The 21,977-nt window shown below is 42.4% G+C and overlaps 1 protein-coding gene across 1 annotated transcript in view; it reads left to right on the top strand.

Annotated features, from left to right (window-relative positions):
• The window catches only part of RPAP1 (RNA polymerase II associated protein 1), a 79,082-nt gene that overhangs the window by 25,562 nt on the left and 31,543 nt on the right, over window positions 1-21,977 (top strand). Inside the window, exons 6-12 of the mRNA XM_015429507.1 lie at window positions 1,447-1,623; window positions 2,519-2,758; window positions 11,356-11,471; window positions 12,753-12,851; window positions 15,849-15,950; window positions 18,249-18,416; window positions 19,070-19,270. Of these exons, the coding sequence (XP_015284993.1) occupies window positions 1,447-1,623; window positions 2,519-2,758; window positions 11,356-11,471; window positions 12,753-12,851; window positions 15,849-15,950; window positions 18,249-18,416; window positions 19,070-19,270 (1,103 nt within the window). The remainder of the gene's footprint in view (window positions 1-1,446; window positions 1,624-2,518; window positions 2,759-11,355; window positions 11,472-12,752; window positions 12,852-15,848; window positions 15,951-18,248; window positions 18,417-19,069; window positions 19,271-21,977) is intronic.

Genomic DNA, 21,977 nt, shown 5'->3' with positions numbered 1-21,977 from the left:
CAGAGTTACACCCTTATGGCTCCATTGAAGTGAACGGCCCGAGAAGGGTGTGATTCTGCTTTGGATTGCTGTTCTGTAACTCCTGGCATTAATCAGCAACCTGAGGGAGTAGCAAACCATTTCTTGTTGTGGTATTGGGAACGGCTTGGTTGACTCTGTTTCTCATGGCACAGACTTCTGGAGTTCTAGCAAGTTTGTCCATGGTCTCTGCAGGAATACCTGTCATGTGCTTTGGGAATTGGTGCCAAGGAGTGTGGAGTTCCTATGTGCTTATCGAATTTCCTTTTTCATGTGCCTTCTTGTCATGTGGCCGAAAAGCTTTCCCATCTTCTTGTGGTTTTGTTTGGCTAAAGCTTAGGCTCTGTCAAAAACACCTAATTACGCTATTCAGTCCTAAATCTCAGTTTTAGTCTCATATAGAAATAGAATAATTGGATAAGAAAAAGGATGGGTAGGATGGGCAAGCCATAGTTCTGATAGGAGCTGTTCTTGAAAAAGAGCAGTTTCTGTCAAGAGCTCTCTCAGCCCCACCTACCTCTGTCGTGGGGAGGGGAAGGGAAAGGCGTTTGAAAGCCGCACTGAGACACCCTTGGGTAGTGAAGGGCGGGATATAAATCCAAGCTCTTCTTCTTCAAATTAGTGTAGAAGTACTTTTTTTTTTGTCTCTAATGGACATAAAAGAAGTTGCTGTCAGGGTAGCATTTTAAGATTCTTCTTAAACATAGATCGTAATCTACGTGTGTTACTGTAGACAATTTTATCTGTACTTCTTTCAGAAAGGGGTGATCTGCTGATTTACAAAAAAAATTAGGTTCAGTGCTGGGTGCCATTTTGTGTAGTCGTAGTCACACATAGATTAATGTTTGAGACAAATATGTATTGGCTGCCTCTCCATATATCTGATTGAGACGGCACACAAGAAGGGGTAAAACAACAGTGACAATAAAAACAATGTTGAAAAATTACTTACAAAAACTAAATGAACAACTCGTACAGTAGAACAGTTTCAGTTTATATGCCAGAATGTTATGTAAAATGATAGCCATCCCTATGTAAGCATGTAAAAAGCCATAAAACCACCTTTCCCTTAGCAACTAGACAGCATAATGCAACTATCATAAAATGCCCTAAAAGTACTAATTAACAAGTAAAACAAGAGAATTGGTAGATTAAAAAAAACCGTTCTGCAATAAAACCAGGCCAGGAAAAAAACCTGACTAAAAGCTCTGACAATAAAACTGTCTTTAACTGGCTCTTCAAAGGTAGAAAACTAGATGCTGAATGACCTCTGCAAGGAGGACTGTGGAGGCAGCTCCAGGGGAAAACCCCATCTGTGTTTCACACTCACCTCTCCTCTAACCCAGCAGGAGATGGTTGTTGTGCTTCTTCTAGCTCAGGAGATTTGTTTACTACGAGTCTATCACTCACAGTGTTCTTCATTTCTAGAAAACTCTGTTGGTACCTTGCATACTCAGCAGCCTCGTATTGTCACTGGTGAGGGCCTTGGAAGCCTGGCTGGTGAGCAGGAAGCCCAGAAGATCCATGAGGAGAACTTGGAGAGGCTGCAGTCTATGTCCAAGGAAGAGATACTGGAGGAGCAAAAGCGACTGCTGGCTCAGTTAGGTATGAGCAAATGCTCAGGTATCTGGGAAAGGGATAGGAGCAGCTTGCTAATTTCTCTTAGCTGAATGTCTAAGTTGATACACAACAGAGAACACAGCATTTTATTCATTCAATAGTTTGGATTTTTGTCTCCTTCAATATGGAAGGTTTGGGGCAGTTTACAACTATTTAAAAAGCACAACATAAACTCTACACACAAGTCACACGCACATATACACACATACCTGTCCAGAGAATCTCATTTCGCAGGTTACAGTTTAAACAAACAGAATTGCTCCCATGAATTCTTTTTGTGCTTGAAGATTTCTTGTTAGAATATACAAACAGGCCCATGAACTGTAAAGTGGCTTTCAGTGTCCGTGCTTAAAGGACAGAATTAGCAGCGCGCGCACACACAAATACAAGGTCATGTCTTGTTCCTTAGTGTGGTCCTGTGTCTTTGATATACGATTTGGAAAGCTTCTCTTAGTCTGAAGGCTGGGTAGCTTTTGCCAGATTTGATAGGGAGAACTGAAGCATACATTTATTTATGTATTTCATTTATAGTATGCCTTTCTGGCTGAGGCTGACGGCCAGTTACAACAAGAAACAATGCTGCAAGGTTGATATAATACCTAGAGCCAAAAATATTTATCTATTTATCTATTTAATTTAATAAATAAATAAAAATATAGACAATAAGCAGCATTACCAGACTGGAAGACTAATGCAGTGAAACATTAGATACATAGAATATTATTACACAGATTGAAATCTGGATTAAAATTAGAATACAGTGTAAAAAACAAGATTTACCTTAAATTCTGCAGATCTTTACATTAATTTTAGTTGTTTTATATGAACAGCTCTGTCTCAAAATCTTAATGCTGTACTATCACATTTCCATTGTTGCCAGACCCCAATTTAGTCACTTTCTTAATGTCACGACGTGGTATTGACACAAGTCAGAAAAGAGATGAGAAAATGGAATTAGAGAAGCCAGAAAAGCTTGTGCATTTGGAAACGTGGTCCAGATCCCAGCATGAGACTGAGGAAATTGCAGAAGCTCCTTTCTTTCAGGAGCCAGCAATGGATGATGAGCCAGACACAGAAGACTCCCAAAGGGCTGAAGCTTGCATAAGAATGAACGTCTCAGGTAAAGAAGTGTGTTTATCTTGATTCAGATGCCAGGCTTCCAGTTGTCTGGGTCATATTCAATGCTCAGTTTTGGTTGGTGCTGCTTATGGACTGTATAGAGGCCACAAATTCTCCACTCAGATCTGGAGTCCAGCAGTGCCATCCTAAGCAGTTACTCTTCTAAATCCATTGACTTCAATGGACTTGGCACTGGTAATGGGACTGTTTTTGTTATGGATAACAAATCATATTTTAGAAGTAGGAGAGGGCCAGCCGCTGGTTGGGGGTGGGGAGGAACTTCACATGAAGCCTTGGTAAGGGCAGTTTTACATGCCGCTCTTTGCTGCTGTTGCATTTCTCTCTGGCAGGGGGGTGGCAGAGAGGTAAACGTGTGGCCATTAGAGATGCTGTTGCTGACAGAGTAACTTTGAATGGCACCTTTATTTCTTTGCTGAATGTGGGAACAATCAATGGGTTGTGTGTGTGCGTGTGGAAGGGGAACTGGCTGCTGATTCATTCACCCCTGCTGTTATGAACTGGTCCTCATGAACTGGCACATTTAGAGGGCATCCCTGCCACTTTCCACATTTGGGACTCGGTGTTCTGCTTCTGTTTGGAGAATTCTTCTTTTTCTTATTATTTACAAAATTTATATCCCACCTTTCTGCCCGTACAAGGTCCACCAAGGTGGCTAACAATTTAAAGCATACATGGTAAAATTATATTATAGAACCATTAAAATCCCTCCTGAACATACATAATAACTTGGGGGGAGGACCCAAGATGGAGACTGATGCAGACACCAGATGCTGAGCTCTGCGTTTTAATTATGGTTTTTAACCTGCAAAATATTCCCTCTGATGCATCATAACTTTTAAAAGAGAAAAAAAACTGGTCAGGAAGGGTGGGATCATTGAAGTAATGTCAAATGAAACAAAAATATCTTCACTTACTGGTGGAAGACTGCAACAAAAGGGTACAGAAGAACCTCCCTGGGATGAGAGTTGTGGAGCTTTGATGCCATGACCAAGAAGGCCCTCTCCTGGGTTGCAGTCCGCCTGAGCCAGTTTGGTGTAGTGGTTAAGTGCACGGACTCTAATCTGGGAGAACCGGGTTTGATCCCCCACTCCTCCACTTGCAGCTGTTGGATGACCTTGGGCAAGCCATAGTTCTGTTAGAGCTGTCTTTGAAAGAGCAGTTCTCTTAGAGCTCCCTCAGCCCCACCTACCTGTTGAAGGGCGGGATATAAATCCAAACTCTTCTTCTTCTAATCTCAGAGGGTGAGGGCACCCAAAGCGTGGTCTCTGAAGATGACCATAATGGTTGGGTGGGTTCATAAGGGATTAAGCGGTCCTGCAGGTATGTTGATCCCAAACTGCATAGGGTTGTGTAGTTCAGGACCAGCACCATGAATTGTGCCCAGAAAGAATGTGAAAACCACTGTAGGTGGGCCAAGACTAGAGTGACGTGGTACCTATGACTCACTTCAGTCAACATTATTATTATTGTTATTATTATTATTGTTGTTGTTGTTATTATTTTCAATTTATACCCCGCCCTTCCTACCAAGGCATGCCCTACCTCACTAGCTCTGTCTACAAACCTTTTTTTTATTGAAAGCTGTTTCTGGTCCTAGCTTTTATCTCTGATGCCCAGAAGCAATGCACTGTAGTTAATGAGAAGCTGTAATATTGGGGATCCTGGCAGAGGCTTTATAGGTGGAATAAAACAGCCTTTTAAGTTTCAGTAAGGGAATGGATTTATAAGGTGAAGAAACAGCATGGACAGACTGGTTTCAGGAAGAGGTAGGCAGCGTCTTCTAAAGCTGCCAGTGCTCATAACTTGCTTGCCAGCTAGGTTTGGTTAGAAAATGGATTGGTGGGAGAACCTACAGAAGATGTTGATATTATTGATATCTGTAGTATTGCTAAGTTTGCTCAGTCCATTAAGAAGTTATTGTTGTTTCTGGGAAGGAGACCTACTGCAATACTGTTCGACAAGAACTTGCTGTGAGCTTAAGACTTCTGTAGTATTTCTGGAGCTTGCAACCTATCAAATGAAATGCCACCTTCTGGCTGTACAGGAGGGCCTGATGGGCACACGAAGAACTTCCTAGTTTTGCTGCCTTCCTGGTAAGAGCCAAGGAGTTTTCAGACACTTGGCAGGCGATAGTACTTGTCCTGTGGTCTGCGGAACTGGGTTAATGAATCACAAGTGGTGAGCTGATGCAGTGTAAGGATTACAGTGATTGAGGAAGACTGGGAAGACTCTGGTTCAAATCCTCACTTAGCCGCAAAGCTTACTAGGTGACCTTGGGGCTGTCACTCCTCAGTCTAGCCTACCTGTTAGGAGGGGGGAACCAAGTAAGTTACCTGAACTCCTTGGAGGAAGGGTAGGGTAAAAATGTGAAGGGTACTAGAAAATTTATGCAGGCCTTTCCTTAGCTTCAGAGATTCCTTCCTGTAATTAGATCCCTTTCTTCATTCCCTCCCTTTCCCCCACCTTCTGGCTTACCTCTTTTCTTGAATTCCTTATATGATGACCTGCTCCCCTTTCCCTTCCTCTGAGACATGATTTTTTTCCTCAGTTTCTATTTTTTTCTGACTGAACAGCCCTAGTGGTCTGTTTTCTTCTTTCCTGAAGAACTCTGACTGTCCCACCCTGTCTCAATAAGATATTTTACTGCTGGCTCAGCCCAGGAACCTGAGGGAAGGTTCAAGATTGTCCTTTAACTTAAACCACTGAAAATGGCACTTGAGAAATTTTGAAATTCAAAATTAACAAAATATTTTATACACTGTAAAGGGGAAAGGTCAGGTGAAATCAGGGGTTGAAATTTCTGAGGTAACTCAATATAGATAACTCAGGTAAAACTAGTACATGTGCAGACTTTAGTTCTTATGTTTCAGGCTAATTAGAGTTTCTTAAGCTATTTACAGTTTCTTAAATCTTTATGTTGAGGGGCTTTTGTTCCAGTGTTTTCCCCAAACATTCCAGTACACTTTCTTTGAGTATTCTCTGACTCTTTTGGTTTCCAGAAGGCTGGTACACTCTTTTCAGTACCCAAACCCTTTCTTTTGAAACACCAGTTCTCATCTTGAATTTTTAACTGATTCTTAAGGTCTCTAAAGGCATTTTATAACCACACGAGACCAGGGATCTCTTTGCTCTTCAGAGCTAACTCCCTGTTTGACTAGGTAGGGAAATTCTCCTGTCACTAGAAGATCTATCCCCTTTCTTTGTTCTTCACCTACTTCCCAAACTTCCTTGCCAACTTTCCCCCAGTTCTCAGTCTGTGTTAAACTGCTCTCAGCTAAGGCTGTGTTAAACTACTCTCAACTCTGTCAAGGCAGAAATCTGACTGACTCCTCAGCATGCAGCTCCCTTCTCTGCTCAGCTGATGCTAACCAATCAGATTGTTTGGAGCAAACTGTCACTCAAGGCTCTCTGGTTCTGTGAAAAATTAACCCTTCACAGTCCTTTACTCTGTTTGTACAACACTTCAAAGCTTTTAAAATATGCAGTCTGTCATACCTTACCTCTTCCCTTCCCCTCCACCTCTTGTCATTTCCTTGCTGTTTCCTTCTCTGATCTTTTGTTTTGCTGGAGGCTGCTTAAAGAGATCTATGAATTGCTTTTGGATTTCACCAGTATGGTTTGGTGAGATAACGCTGGTGTTTACAGCTGCCTTGTTGAGAGAGCAGCTTTCATGTTTAAGAGGAGAGAGCAGGTGGATTAGCACTTTCAGAAGAGTGTGCCTTTCCCCCTTTGCTTATTCCTGTTTCTCTGCCATATTTTCTCCCCCCCCCTTCCTTTCCTGCACCTGGTTTAATTTTTAGCAAGTCAGTGCTAAAATAAAATAATATATAAGGTGCACTACTTTATGTGAAGTTTTGATCTGTTTTCATCAGATGCAAACAATACTTTGGGCCAAATAGTTTTTAAAACATGTAGAACAATCAGTAGCAATGGACTGATGAGTCAGGTGAAGTGTAAGTAGAAAATCAGATCTTGGTTCTTGGAGCAAGAAGAGTATATTGGGCCAAGAGAGGGTTATTTCTGGAGGAGACCAAGTGCCATCCTAAGCAGAGTTGTACCCTTCTAATGCCCCTGAAATCAGTTAGCTTCAAAGGGGGTAACTCTGTTTAGGATTACACTGTTGTTATATCACTGAGGAGAGAGGAGCAATTATAAAAATCAATGGAGCATTTCAAGCTGCCTGAGGTTATGCATGTGGCACATTGTGCCCAGCAGGAGAACTAATATTAATTTTGCATTAGCACTTAGCATTGGAAGACTGCCACTGTTGATGCCAAGGAGTATATTTGTCATGAATAAACAACAGCAGTCGTGATTTTAGAGGAGAGAGGACAGTCTGCTCTTATGACTGTAGGGTAACGATTCATTTAAACTGTGAAGCTCATTGCTAATGGGATGGAAAGCTTGGCTTCTAATGCATGAGGTCCTATGTTCCTTGTTGAGTCACATTCGGTAGGTACATGTTGTTATTCTTCTATCAGGGAAAGAAAAGGAGTGGATGGATCTATCTTATTCCTTATTTATTGATTGATTTCCATTTTTATCCCACCCTCCCCTCGAACAGGCTCAGGGAGGCTTACATTCATTGGTACAAAGTACCGTAAGTCCACATAAAACACATAAAAACAGTTAAAACATTTTGAACAGTCAAATAATCACAGTGCTAACAGTAGTAGCCATTCTTCATCGATAAGATGGCGTATTATATGATGTAACTCACACAATTTCCAGCTCAGTAAACTTCCGGCATCACACGATGATATAACTGATCTCCAAACCAGGGCCAACCCGCTACCACAGATGTTGGTGGTAGCGGTGGGCAGCTCCTAACTGAAAGCCTGGTAGAAGAGCTCTGTCTTGCAGGCCCTGTGGAACTGTAAAAGATCCTGCAGGGCCCTGATCTCTTCCAGGAGCTCATTCCACCAGGGTGGAGCCGCCACTGAAAAAGCCCTGGCCCTGGTGACAGCGAGCCTGGCATCCTTAGGGCCTGGGATGGTCAATCGATGTTGAGACTCCAACTGTAGTGCTCTCTGGGGTATATATGGGGAAAGGTGGCCCCTCAGGTATGTCAGACCCTGGCCATTCCTTTGTCTGAGAGACAGTTCCACACATGCATGTTCACAATGTGATGACTGCAGCGTCATGGATTGAGTTGTATGTGTGGTTGGGCCACCACAGATCAAGCATCACAGACAGAACTTCCATATCACTTTGTATTTCCTCAAACATAATGTTTTCCCATAAAATTGGTTCATACATTTGCTTGGTAGTCACCAAATGCTGTGTGGTCAAATGATGGTCCTGAAGTACTAACTTCTGCCTTTGATCATCAGACTCAGTAACCCAATATTTATTTGTTAGATTTGTATCTCAAAGCATCGTGTGAGCTTTGTGAGCTAAATGAGTCTGATGGAGAATGACTGGCCCAAAACTGCCCAGGGACCTTTATTGTTCAGAGGACAGTCAGTGTGGGTTACTCAGAACTACCACCCTGATCTCCCATTGTGCCAGAACAGTGCATCCTATGGAGTGTGGTAGAATCCTGGAAGATTGTCTAGCAAACATTTCCTTCCTCCAGGTTTGCTTCACGTAGTCATGGCAGAGAGTCCTGTAGTGTGTGGTTACAGTGTCACATTAGAACTGGCGAGTACCCACCTTCAGACATCCACTGTGAAGCTCACTGGGTGACTCAGGGCCAGTCCTTCTGGAGTGAACCTTGCACTTTAGAGGTCATGGGTCGTTAATGGTTTCCTTGTCTTGCCAGGTTTTCTGGCCCCTCTGACTTTCCTAAGCCCTCAGGGCAATCTCTTTGGCTTTTGGACTTCTTTGGCTTTTGGACCTCTTTGGCTTTTGGACTTCAGTCACAAGCTCTGGCACAGCTGTCCTTGAAAAAGAGCAGTTTGTGTCAGAGTTCTCTCAGCCCCACCCACCTCACAGGGTGTCTGTTGTGGGGAGGGGAAGGGAAAGGAGTTTGTAAGCCGCTCTGAGACACCTTTGGGTAGTGAAGGGCGGGATATAAATCCAATCTCTTCTTCTTCTCTTCTTAACAAGGGGCCATGTGCATAATGGAGATTTTTCTCTCAATGAGGAGGAGGGATTAGTTTTTTCTTTTCCTACCTAAAGCTCTAAGGGGAAATTTGACTGCTGACTGAAAGGGGGCACCTCAGCAAAGATCTCCCCATCCACGAGGTTCTTTGACTGCTGCAATGCCTTTGCTTTGTCTCAGCCCAACCTATTGTACAGGCTTGTGTTAAGGACAGTATGAAGGACAGGAGAATCATATAGGCTGCTGGTGGTACTAAGGGTGGATTGAAAGTATGATACAGTTAGGTAGATGGTGGTGAGCACAAGTCTGTTGTTGAATCTGGGCTCTGGAAGGACAGAACTTCTGCAAATGGGGAGGGGGGGATCATGCATGATGGGCCATGTTTGTTAAACAGGGTATGTTAGGAGCCAGGTTTGCAGGAAATGGTACTATGTGCTGATGTGTGTTGCCCGCCCCAATCTGAAAAAAATAAAATCCAAGTTCGGAAAGGTTCAGTGTGAATTCACCATCCAGGCTGCCAGCTTGTGTTTCTATAAAGGGGTTTCTCAGCAGTTGAACAATCTGCTGGTGCCTTAGAATATGTGTCAGTCTTTTTTCCTGTTGACAAGATTGGAGTGCTAGTGTCTGATGGTACACATTACTAATCCTATTCAGAGCATGATTTAATCAGCCTTCTTCATTTAGTGATTAACTGAGAGGGGAAAATATTGTTGAATTACAAATACCAGAGTTCAGTTTTCCGCTGATTTCTGTTTGCATTTGCTTCACACCCACAACCCTGATATGTTAATTTTTCATTCCAGCATTTTGTAGTGTGTGTTTAAGCCCAAATTTAACGGGCTAGTCATCTCCAAAGACAGGCAGCTAGCAGACCTGTTGTTTCCACTGGAAGTTCAGTGTGTGCATGAACAAGACATTCACAGTTTACTATTCTTATGGGCTTGTGTGGATCCATTGAAATCTGGGTTAAAGAATATAGATTATATGGAGCTGCCTCCACAGTCATATTTTAGGCTTATTTAAAATACTTGCAGAACAGGGATTAGCCTGGATTGAATTTGGGTGCAGTGTAGTCGTTTATCACACTTTATTTATTTTTGTACATTTAGTGGTTGCTTTGCAATGACAAGCTGCCCCCATTTTTTGTTTTTAAAATGTACTGTACAAAAATAGCAGTACAAAAATGGAGTGTTAAAGAGAGTCAGAGGGGTACAATAGTTATTGTGTCAGACTAGTCAGGTTCAGATGATCCCCACTCTACCATGGAGGCCTGCTGGGTGACCTTGGGTCAGTCACAGACTCAGCCTCACCTACCTCACAGGGTTGTTGGGAGGCTAAAACGGAGGAGAGAAGAACCATGTAAGTGGCTTTCGGTTCCTGTTGGAGAGAAGGGCAGGCTATAAAGGAAATAAACAAATAAAAACATTAACAAAATAAAAAGGATACCACCATCTGAAATCGAAGATCAAAAAAGGAGTAGCATCTATACCAGTAATCAGGAAAAGAACCTGTGCACATAAGATGGTCTTCACGTGTGGTAGGAGCAGCATGTGCTTGGATCCTGATCAGTGTTCGACTGCTGCCTTTTCAAAAAGAGAGTTTGTGGTGGCACAATAAGTGGCTGAGCGCTCAGATAACTCTTTTTACTGTACCTCAGATCCAAAAAGAAATGGGTAATTGTTGAAAGTAAGCCCCCAAATGTGTGTATGAATCCAGCCTCTTTGGGCAGTTACTAGTGTTTTGTTTAACTTGATTCAGTTCCTGACTCTGATACTGCCTGTGAATGTAGCTTCTCGTCTGACAGTCAGAAAGTAATACAGTGTATAAATCTCTCAAAGTTGTGAGATGTTAGCATCTGTCCATCCTTTCATTGTTCCTTTTAATGCATAGTCTATAATGGTAAATAATTGATCTCCGTGGTGATCAAGTCTAATGTTGGCTGTCATCACTGTCTATTGTGTAGTGTCATTGAGGCGAGATATCTGTATTTTTAGCTTGTTTGATCTTTTCATTAAACTTAGACTGGACCTTTATGATACCTCATATGTCTAGCTATGATTCCATGTGAAATTGCAGTGAAATTATGCCGCTGTTTGGAAGTCCCCTCCAGACTCATATTCAAAAGTTTCCACTACATAGCTCATCAGAGTTTCTGTTTTCAGATCTTTTTCTTACAGTTATTGTCACAGCACATTTTAAATCATTAATCTCATTTTGTTTTCTGCTCTTGATTCCTAATGTTGTTGTACATCCAAGCTAGTGTTCAGCTCCTCTTTATTTCTTCCGTGAATGTCATTAATGGCATCATCCACTTTCCTTCTCTAGATCATGTGGAAGATTAAATTGCTAGCAGATCTTTGATGTTCATGTACTGGCAACTTGATTTTCCGATTCCCCCCCCCCCCCGCCCTTTATTCCTGAAAGCAACATTTGAAGTACTTTTCAGAGCCAAACAGGGTTGGCAAAGGAAAGAAAGCTTTTGCCTTGCCTCTTTTGTGCCCCAAAACATTTCTGTTTATCTTTCCAAAAAGGTGGTGATCTTCCTCTAAAACTTCAGAAAGAATGGCTCCACATGAATAATGTGGAGTTTGAGAAGCTGGCGTGGATGAAGGATCTTCCCCATCCTCGGCAGAGGAAAACTAGAAAGGTTTGAAGAGCGGAATTCTTTATCTCCCCCCCCCTTCTGTTAACGTATTCTGTAGCTGCAAAGTCTCCATCAAAGGATAAGTCTGGCTGGTAGCTTTCTTCTTGAGAAATTAATGTTTTCAAGAGTGATATGGGGATTTGACTAGATAAAGTTGGGGAGGCTGGGTTATACTAGGGGCAAGATTGATGTACAGTTCACACTCAGATGAGAACCTTGTAAATCATGTAAGTTTCCGTAAGAGATGTGAAGAGGTGAGATAAATAAATGACTTGGTGTGCTTTTTTAGACTTGGAGCAAGCAATTGGAAAATATCATTTGGTATAAAAACGTACAGGACAGAAACAACTGGAATGCATCCATGCCCTACAGAACCTTTGCATGACTTCTGGAAAACTCCCAGTCTTGAGTTATGGAATTGTTACCAAGAGTGCTGTTGGACATGTAGTGGGCGTTTTCAAGACACTTGTATGGATCCCATAAAAGATTTCTGCAGATGGGCCAAAGGATTAGGGCTGATTTCCCTCCTCCCCCTTGCAGACCTTTGATTCTCTCTTCTTGCTGTTCATGGGGGTTGTCCCTTGGGGACTGTCCCACAGGAATAACCTTGTAAATTTCAGGATGCATTTTTAGCTGCAGCGGTAGGGATGAGGCTATGAAGTCCTTTCCGTATGTGGAAACTACTAGTGGATCCATGCCATTGTCCTTAGCAAATCGTTGTTGTCCTGGGTCAGGCAAGATTGAAGGAGGTAGCTTTTAGGACTCAAAACATTTACAGACTTTATGTGTCAAAGCCAGGACTGAATTCTACTTGGAAGGCAATAGGCATACATTGTGGACTGTAAAATCTAGCATAATGAATTACAGTTGGCAAGCAGTGTGGTAAGCGGGTGTAGTGTATTGGCTTTGGATGTGGGAATAAACCCCTGCTTACTGGATGACTTTGACCAAGTCACTAATGCCACTATAATCTATTTCATAAGTTCTATTGTGAAACTGAAACGTTTCTCTGTTGTGCTGACTTCTTTGGGGGAAAGACATGATCCACAGTGAAGCAAATCAAGAGGAAAAGTGCTTGATGCAGCCTCCAACGTTCAACAGCAGTCCTGCATGGAATGCATGAACGATTGATTGGGTTACATGTTCAGATTGTCTTTTCCTGGAACATGATAATAGGAACATGGGATCTAAATTCTTATGGATTTGAGCAGCTAAGTATTAACTGTCAGATGGCATGGAAATCAATAAACATAATCTTTTAATTTCCCCCCCTTTCCCTAATAGGGGATGCAAGCACGCTTCAGTCTGAAGGGGGAACTTATCCCTCCAGATAAAGACTTGCCTACATATCTGGGTCTGCACCACCATGGAGAAGAAGCAGAGGTAAGGAAGAATAGCCCTGGACATAACTGCAGTCTTTTTGCATGTTTGGTTCTTGGTATTCTTGGTATTCTTAGCTAGTCCTGGGTTAGAGAGTTTGGGAAAGGAAGTCTAATGATTAATGGGTCTGAGCTGAAGCTCTGTGGGAAGCATTCAAAGTGCATTAGTGCTTGGAACAAATTACAGAAAGAAACAGAGAAACAGTAATTTTAAGAGAAAACTATTAGGAAGTTTTATTTTTCCATTGTTTGTCATTATTTTAAAAATGTATACCCCGTCTTTCAGAAGAAACTTTTAAAGCTCCTTTCAGTAAACAATTTTATAAGCAACAATATAAGAATGAAGTACAATAAGGCAATAGAGTCAAGTGCAGCTGTAGACAAGCAAACCAGCTTAAAAAAAAAAAAAAACCAGCCAGTAACTACAGCCAAAAGCCAGTAGAGAAAACCTTCTGAAACATTCAAGAGAAAGGTGAATATGCATCCCAGGCAATGTTCCCTTTAAGCTGAGAGTATGAGCTAGCTCACAGTTTTTTAGCCTCCAGCTCACAGATTTTTGTGTTAGCTCAGGAAGGATGGCTCCAGAGCAAACTAATTTATGCAGTAACCAAGTCACTCACTCACAGCTTTAATGCCAGTAGCTCACAAAGTAGAATTTCCTCACAAGACTCCACAGCTTAGAGGAAGCATTAATCCCAGGGGAGAAAATGCAAGAGTTTCAGGCCACCACCAAGGAAGTCTGGTGGTGTGTGTTTCCCTCTGTGAGAGGCAGCGAGGTATGATGGGTAAGAGTAGCAGACTCTAATCTGGAGAAGCAGGTATGTGTTCCCCGCTCCTCCACATGAAGCCTGCTGGTTGACCTTGGGCCAGTCACAGTTCTCTCAGAGCTCTCTCAGCTTCACCTGCCTCACAAGGTGCCTGCTGTGGGGAGAGGAAGGGAAGGAGATTGTAAGCAGCTTTACGTTTCCTTAAAGTAGAAAAAAGCGGGGTATAAAAACCTACTCTTCTTATCCGAAGCCTCTGACAAGGGCAGATCATTAAGGAGGGCTCCTCCAGCTGACTTAAGTAATGTATGAGCTTGGAATTTTTTCCTACACCTTGCTCTTGGAGTATCAGGCATTGCCCCAAAGAGGGCCAGTATATTGTTTTATTTTATGAACCAGCTTGGGGGTCATTACTGGGATGAAGGTGGTGATATAAATAAATGGAACAGCCTCTTCAGTCTCTGGCTCTGTTTTTGGCTGTATAGCTGCAGACTTACATTTTAGCACTGCCTGTATCTAAAATGTCCTAGGGAACAGACCCACTCAGAGTTCCAGAGAGACTTAGGCCAATTCCAGCTTTTGAGACCCTTAGTCATAACAAAGTTAAGATGAGGGAAGGTGTCACATTTTAGTCCAACAGGGATTCACATAAAAACAATTTGCAGGACACATCAAATGCCAAAACACCAAAATCTGAGTCACCCTTTGAGCTTGAGGCCCAGGCCAAATGGCTGTCCTGGACTCCCCTCCCCCCAAGCTGATTAGCCTGGCTGGGGAGCAGCACTCTTACGTGCTTTGCCAGATCCAATAACCCTACAGTGCCGGTTGTTTTAATGACCACATATCAGCAAGAGTGATCATTGACTGATGAAACGTGGCTGCAACTTTGGAATATGTAAAAGAGCTCACAGAAATGCCAGCAGAATAAAAGTCAGATATTAATATTATTAAAGGGGAGTGATGCAAGTGGCCTGGTAGGGGAATTGACAGAGCCAGACAAGGGAAAGTGATCCCGGACACCAAGAGTATGACCACGATACCCACTCAGTCAGAAAAGAAGGGGATGAGAGAGAGAGAGAGAGAGAGAGAGATTTACAAAGAGAGATACAGGGCGATTTCTCACTAGAGCTGCCTCGCAGCACAGCGCCGTTTGCCTCGACACAAACATGTCAATTTCACACCCGAAGCTCCGGGGCTGCATGTTGACTCGGGGCTTCGCCCGATTTCCTCCGCAGTTTCGTGATCCTGGTTTTTGAGGATCATGAAACTGTGGAGGAAATCGGGCGAAGTCCCGAGTCAAATGCAGCCCCGCAGCCTTGGGTGTGAAATTGACATGTTTGTGTTGGGGCAAACGGCGCTGTGCTGCAAGGCAGCTCTAGTGAGAAATCGCCCACAGTTACCAATCCCAGAGTTTGGTAGCTAGGACTTCAGTGGGGGAAAACAACTGCATTTCTTGTGCCAAAGCGACTCTCAAGGTGCAGGTAGTTGTGATGCAGGCATGAAGTAAATGTAAGGGAAAGATTCTCTTTCCAGTTATAGGACTAGGAATTGCAGCACAGGAAGAAAAGACTGTTTTTATTCTGCCGTGAAAATAAAAGAGGCATTGGCAAGGACCAGATTTATGTGTGGAGAGGGGCGGTTCTTGGGTAGAGGTATTAAGTAAAATTTAACATATTGGACAAATTAGGAGCTTTGGAGTTAGCCAGTCCCCAATATGACCATCAGTTCTGGGTGAGGTAATGGACATACTGATAATGGTTAGGTATGTTTGGTTAAAGTGGTAAACAAGAGAATATGTTAGTGGCAGCAGGGGAGGTATTTTTGTGGCAAAATGCACACTGATGAGGTTACTGCAGGTTCCCAGTTGCAATCTGATCCCCTCAGAGTGCCACTTTTTGGGTGGGGTGTTTTCAGGGTTCTCCCAGAGCACTCCTGGCTACCGTGATTGAATTAGATGCTGTTCTGCTCTTCCCCTAGATACCAGGCACTCCTTGCGTTACCTCAGCCTGGGAAGGGTGGAGCAAGGCCTCAGCATCAAAAATGGGAGGTTGGGGGAATTGGTCTGCGTTATGTAGTTATGTTGATAGGATGATGTGGTCATCTAAGTTGACTTGCTGATATTTTGCACCTTCTATTTTCCAGTTAGATGGGGTGGTGTGGCTTGATAGTAGACACAGCTGTAGCATGTGTATAACCATCCAGTCTGTAATAATCCTGTTTATTCTCTTTGGTTATAGAGAGCTGGCTATTCACTCCAAGAGCTCTTCCATTTGTCTCGCAGCCAGGTTATTCAACAAAGGACTCTGGCTTTGCTTGTGCTTGGTCATGTTGTCCAGAAGGTAGGGTAATCTTTGTATAGCTTTCTGTTCCTCCTGTTCCTCCTCATCTACACAGAGAACACTAACTTCTCATTTAGCTGCTAGGATGGCTCCACTGTTTTTGTGACAGGTTACGTTCAAGTAATAATGGAGACTGAGGTGGTTAACTTCCTCTGGACCTCATTCTGGTCCCTACAGAAACAATCGACCTGTCACCAAATCACCAGTGTTGTGTTTGATTACTGATCTTGTGCCTTGGGGAACTCAAAATTATTAAGGGACTCAAAATTATTAACTCAGTTACATGCTTGACTGCGGATGAAGTGTCAAGCTGTGGTTTCAGGCTCCTAGTCACTTGCATGAAGATAAAGAATGACATACATCGCAGAAATTCCCATCCTGTGACTTTAGGTGGGCAATTTATAGAGAACACAGTTCACAGATTCTAAAACTGTATTTTCTTTTAAAAGGAGTAAAATCTTGCTATACAGATTTTGTAGCTGGAATAAATAATATAAAATGAGTTTTTGTTTATTCATTCATTATATTTATATGCTTGTTCAACTTTGCATGCTGAGTAGATTTGTGTGTATGATTTCATTTTCACAATTTCTTGGATTTATTTTCCAAATTTTAATTAGGATTTTTTTTTGGTATTCCTAAAACTTTGAATAATAAGGGTCAGAACTATCAACAGTGGAGAAATCATGAGAGCTTTGCCAAATGAAGTGTCATAGCTCAATGGAAATTCTTTTAAAACCACTGTGGGTTTCTGACCAGGGTCTCAGAATTTAGGAAATTACGACAATCTGGCTCACAGGCCATATGATTCAATAACAAAATAAAAGTTGATTGGAGTAATGTGTGATTTTCTTCTATTTTGTAGTTCTTACTGGTGGTTGAGCTGCTCTGGAAATGTGTGATTGACAATATTCAAATTGTATTAGATGTCTTGTTGCCTCTGGATCCTGTTGCCAAGTTAGGTACTGTAAAAGACTTGAGCTTGGATCCAGTGGAGCATTTCCACAGGTGGAAGGAATTCCTCCCACAGAAACAATTTTCTCACTGCCCACTCATGCTGCACCCCCAAAAGCCCCTTTATGTTGATTTGTATTCCTATGCACAATTACCTGGAGCAGCGTCCTTTGAGTATAGTGGTGTTCATTTATGAGTAAAGATGTGTAGGTTCAGGCCATCAGGAAATGAAAAAGAACTAGTATTTAATTAACGGCTGCCAAACTATTAATTGCTAACTAATGGAAACAGTATCTGTATCATATATATTAATTTGTAGTTAGCTAAGATGATAGATGTTACTTAGGATAAAGTAGACGTATAAATTGGCCACCCTAAATTTAATAAGATAATTAAATGCTTTAAGTAATGAAAAAATGTATGAAATCTGGCTGAAGCTGAGCACAATTATGTGTTATAAGCAGGGGTCCACAAATTTTGGCTGTTTTGGTAGTGAGCTATTATTTATAGTTACCATTAGTGGCCAGCTGTTCTTAGTGCTGTTCACAGAGGACATTGTGATGAGGGGATCTAGTCTCCGATTTTTTCACACTGATTTAGTGCAAAGCCAGAAGTCAGTCCCTTTCGAACTAGAAGGGGATGAGGTTCCCTTGCTCGAAAGCCAGTCGAATCCGACTCTAGGGTTGCGGTGCTCATCTCCGTTTCAAAGCCAAAGAGCCAGCGCTGTCCGAAGACGTTTCCGTGGTCATGTGGCCGTCATGACTAAACACCAAGGCGCACGGAACGCTGTTACCTTCCCACCGAAGTGGTACCTATTTATCTACTTGCAATGTCTTGCTTTCGAACTGCTAGGTTGGCAGGAGCTGGAACTAGAGATAGGAGCTCACCCTGTCTTGCGGCACCCGGGTCTTGAACTGCTGAACTACTGACCTTCCACAGCCTGCAGTTCAGCGTCTTAACCACTTGAGCCACCGCTTGGACAAAAGATATGGTTAGTCTCTGACTTTGCATTGAGCTTTAGAGATTCCAAGTGCCTCCAGTCACAGAGTGAAGACGAGGGAGGAGAGAGGGTTAGCCACTATGCCAGTCTTGTTTATGGACCTTTGGCTATAAGGAAACTACATTTCTCTGCCACTCAGTAGTGTCATGGTCTCCTGGAAAGCACCTGTGCTATGGCTTTGTCCGGTGCCAGCAATCCTCCAGCTCCCAGAGTTATTGTGAACAGTGTGGAAATGAGCCATGCAGCAACAGCTTAAGGTAGTGTTGGAAGGGGGCCTAGGCAACTTTAGTGTCTTCCCTCTGAAGTAACAACATTTTTAGTAGTCTTTGTGATGTGTGTTGCAGGCCACAGCGGGGGAGTTTGCTTCACTGCTGAAGGGAAGTGTCCTCCGTGTACTGCTTGATGCTGGCTTCCTCTTCTTGCTTCGTTTCTCCCTGGATGATACCGTGGATAATGTCGTTGCAGCTGCTGTCCACGCCCTCCATGCACTCTTGGTCTCTCCAGATGATGAGGTTTCGATCTGTAGAATATAGGAATCTTGTTTAAAACTCTTTGACTATTGGTTGCTATAGGAACAGTTCCATGATTACCTTGGTTCAAGCTAGAACCTTCCTCTAAGAGTCTTGCCTAAAACTGATGACTAAAATGTGTTGTAAACCTTGTATTTGTGCTTACTAATCCTCTGTACTGCTGTGGCTCCCTTAAACCCGTGACAATCTGAGGTATGAGTCCCTTCCATCTAATGATAGGGGTTTGTATCCAAATGAGATTCATTTGTAGGGTGGATATTGCAGAGTGGGTCTTTGCAGTTTCTCCTTCTGCTGTGGACCACTGAGCTCCCCCAAAATTTTGTTCACGAGGATCAGTTGACCCTTCAGGAATATCACAAGGGATAAGGTGGGATGTCTGCAGTGGGAAGGGGGAATCAACCAAAATTGCTGTCCTATCTTTCAAAAATGGCAGTGTGCTAAAGCATTTGGAACTCTATAGCTTCTGACAAAGGCCTTTTCCAACCCTGTGATTTGAGATTCTTTTTCCTGGGTCAAGGGTTAAACCTTTGGCCTTCTGCATTTACACTTGTGCTGTATCTCTAGTATAATTAATTTTTCTTTCTCCTACAAGTGATTAGCAAGAATTAGCTTTTTTGTTTTTCATTTTTTCTTAGGAGTGTCTTGACCTAACCTTCTCATGGTACCAAGGTATGGCTGTGCATCCTTTCATCCCAAACAAAGAGGAAGAAGAAGAGGTGGAGGAGGAAGATGAAGATAATGACAATGAACAGATTGCAATGGAAAATAAATCAGGAAGAAAATCAAAGGATGAGAACAAGCCAGACCCAGAAGTGGCACGATATGATGTTATAAAGGTAAATCTTGCCAGCAAAGCAATATTCCAAAGATGTATACAAAATTAAAACCTTTCCTGTGTTATGTACTAAAGGAGAGGTTTGTTAAGACAAAGCTGGCCGCTTGTGCTGTATACAGTGAGATTTCTAATTCTGGGATTTGATATGGGCAAATGAATGTGTAATGATACTTTACAATCCAATTACATTTTATTTAAAGCTTTTAATTGATTAAACAGAGTAACACTGTGCATGAACACAGTGATATAAGCTATTTCATAGGAGAAGATTTCCCAAATATTTGAGTGCTAGGTCAATATTTAATATATCTGAAATCCTCTTTCTCTTAACTGTTGCTCTGTTATGCCTGTAAGGTTATTACTTGGGGTTTCATTGGAAGAGAAAACAGTCAAAATATTTTATGTAGAGAAGATCATAGGTGCTGGTAGTGACTTATAAGTGGTATCTACATGAAAGTTTGGAAATACGCTTGTCGCTGTGCAAGGAAAAGGCTGAGCAGACACTTGCTGTTGATGTACACATGTTGGCAAAATACTAACACTGAGGAGGAACTGTTTGGCAGAAATGGTCGAGTTGTCATGACTGGAAGGATACCTATAAAGGATGTGGGCTGTCTAAGCAGAGTTTCTTTTTCTGTCTAAGGGACATTGGCCTGTATCTAAGGAGCCTTCCTCCAACCTGTTGCTCTTTCTCCAGTAGAAGAGCCACTTGAGATTGGAGGAAAGCTCTTCAGGATGAAGGAAGTCTTTGCTTAGTGGAGTGATGTGCCTCTGCTCCTTCCTTGCCCCCTGCAGGGTCCCTGTCTGTTTAAATGTTGGGCTTCCCTTGTGTTCATAACTACTATGAGAGCTGACTTTGGTGGCAAGGAAACAGTTTCGAGCTATTATGAGAGCGGAACCCACACTCCACTGGGAGCCTACTGTGACCAAGAGACAACTCTGAGGGTTTTAAAAAATATATTTGCTATTAACCTTTCTTGGATGCACGCCTTAATGTGGTGAGGGTTTTTTGTGTGTGTCACAAAAGCTGAAAGCAATGCCACAAGGCATTTAGTCTCTGTCAAGAAGCTAAGCTTCTAGCAGAGTCAGTCAAGGAGGGATGGTCACAGCTGAGACACCAAACTAAGATGCATCCACCCCCTTCAGGAATCAACAGCCACATCAGCAGAAGAGAATGAGCAGTTGCAGTGGTGGTGAGGCCAGAGGAATCCTTGAAGAGCAGCCGTGGTGGAAGGTGACATTGGCACCAGTTCATAGACAACGGCAGCACCACTTCAGCTAACCCTGGTTAGTACTGTGCAGAAGAAGGTGATGGTGAAACACTTCTGATAATTGCTTACGTCAAAAGCCCTATGATGAGACAATCCAAAATGAAAAAAGATACAGTGCTAGAAGATGGAACCTCCAGGTCAGATGGCACTCAGTCAGCTACTGGGGGAAAACAGAGGAAAACTACAAATAGCACTGTTCTTAATGATGCAACTGGACTAAAGCTTAAGGAATGTTCAGTTGTTGATATGAATGGATGCAAAAGGAAATCCAAAAACTGCTCAACGCATATAATAGGAACATGGAATGTGAGACATATGAAGAGAAGAGAAGAGATTGGATTTATACCCCACCCTTCACTACCCAAAGGAATCTCAGAGTAGCTTACAAACTCCTTTCCCTTCCCCTCCCCACAACAGACACCCTGTGAGGTAGGTGGGGCTGAGAGAGCTCTGACAGAAACTGCTCTTTTTTCAAGAACACCTCTGACAAAACTATGGCTTGCCCAAGGTCATCCAGCAGGTGCAAGTGGAGGAGTGGGGAATCAAACCTGGTTCTCCCAGATTAGAATTCACGCACTTAACCACTACACCAAACCACTACACCAATCAAAGTAAGCTCAAAATCGTAAAACAAGAAATGGAATATTTAAACATTGCAATGCTCAGAGTGAGTGAACTAAAGTGGATTGGATTAGGACATTTTCAGTTAGAAAATTACAACGCGTTTTACCCTGGAAATGACATACAGAAGAAATGGATTTGCTCTAATAGATGAGATGTAGCACAAGCAGTCGGTCTATAATGTAAAGTCTGACCAAATAATACCAGTTGGACTGTTGGACTTTATGAAAAGCCTATCAACATAACCATCATTCAGATTTACACCCCAGCTACAGATGCTGAAGAAGAAGAAATTAATCATACATCTAAACAAGGTAAGCTGGGAATCATGGGTGACTGGAACAAAAAAGTAGATACAAAATAGAATCAAATATCATTGGAAGATTTGGCCTAGGAGCATGAAATGAAGTAGGAGAGTAACTCATAAAGTTATGTGAAGACAACAGTTTGTTAATTGCAAACATGTGTTCCAGGCAACCAAACAGATGATTGTATACATGGACATCACTGGGTGGCCAATACAGAAATCAAATAGATTACATAATTGGAAGCAGAAGATGGAGAAGCTCTATTCTGTTTGCTAAATCAAGACCAGGAGCTCATTGTATTGTTTTTATCTCCCTGTCTCTTCAATCTGTGTGCAGAACACATCATAAGGAAAGGTGGATTAGATTTAGATGGTGGAGTGAAAATTGGTAGAGGGCACATTAACAAATTTGAGCTATGCAGATGACACCACATTACTGACAGGAAACAGTGTAGACTTGAAACAACTTCTGATGAAGGTTAAAGCAGAATATACCAAAGCAGGATCAT

The sequence above is a fragment of the Gekko japonicus genome, unplaced genomic scaffold (assembly GCF_001447785.1).
Source record: "Gekko japonicus isolate JY-2015 unplaced genomic scaffold, Gekko_japonicus_V1.1 scaffold251, whole genome shotgun sequence".
In the NCBI taxonomy this organism is placed as follows: Eukaryota; Metazoa; Chordata; class Lepidosauria; order Squamata; family Gekkonidae; genus Gekko; species Gekko japonicus.
Note: the sequence above shows the minus strand (reverse complement) of the source record. Positions and strands in the feature narration are given on the sequence as shown.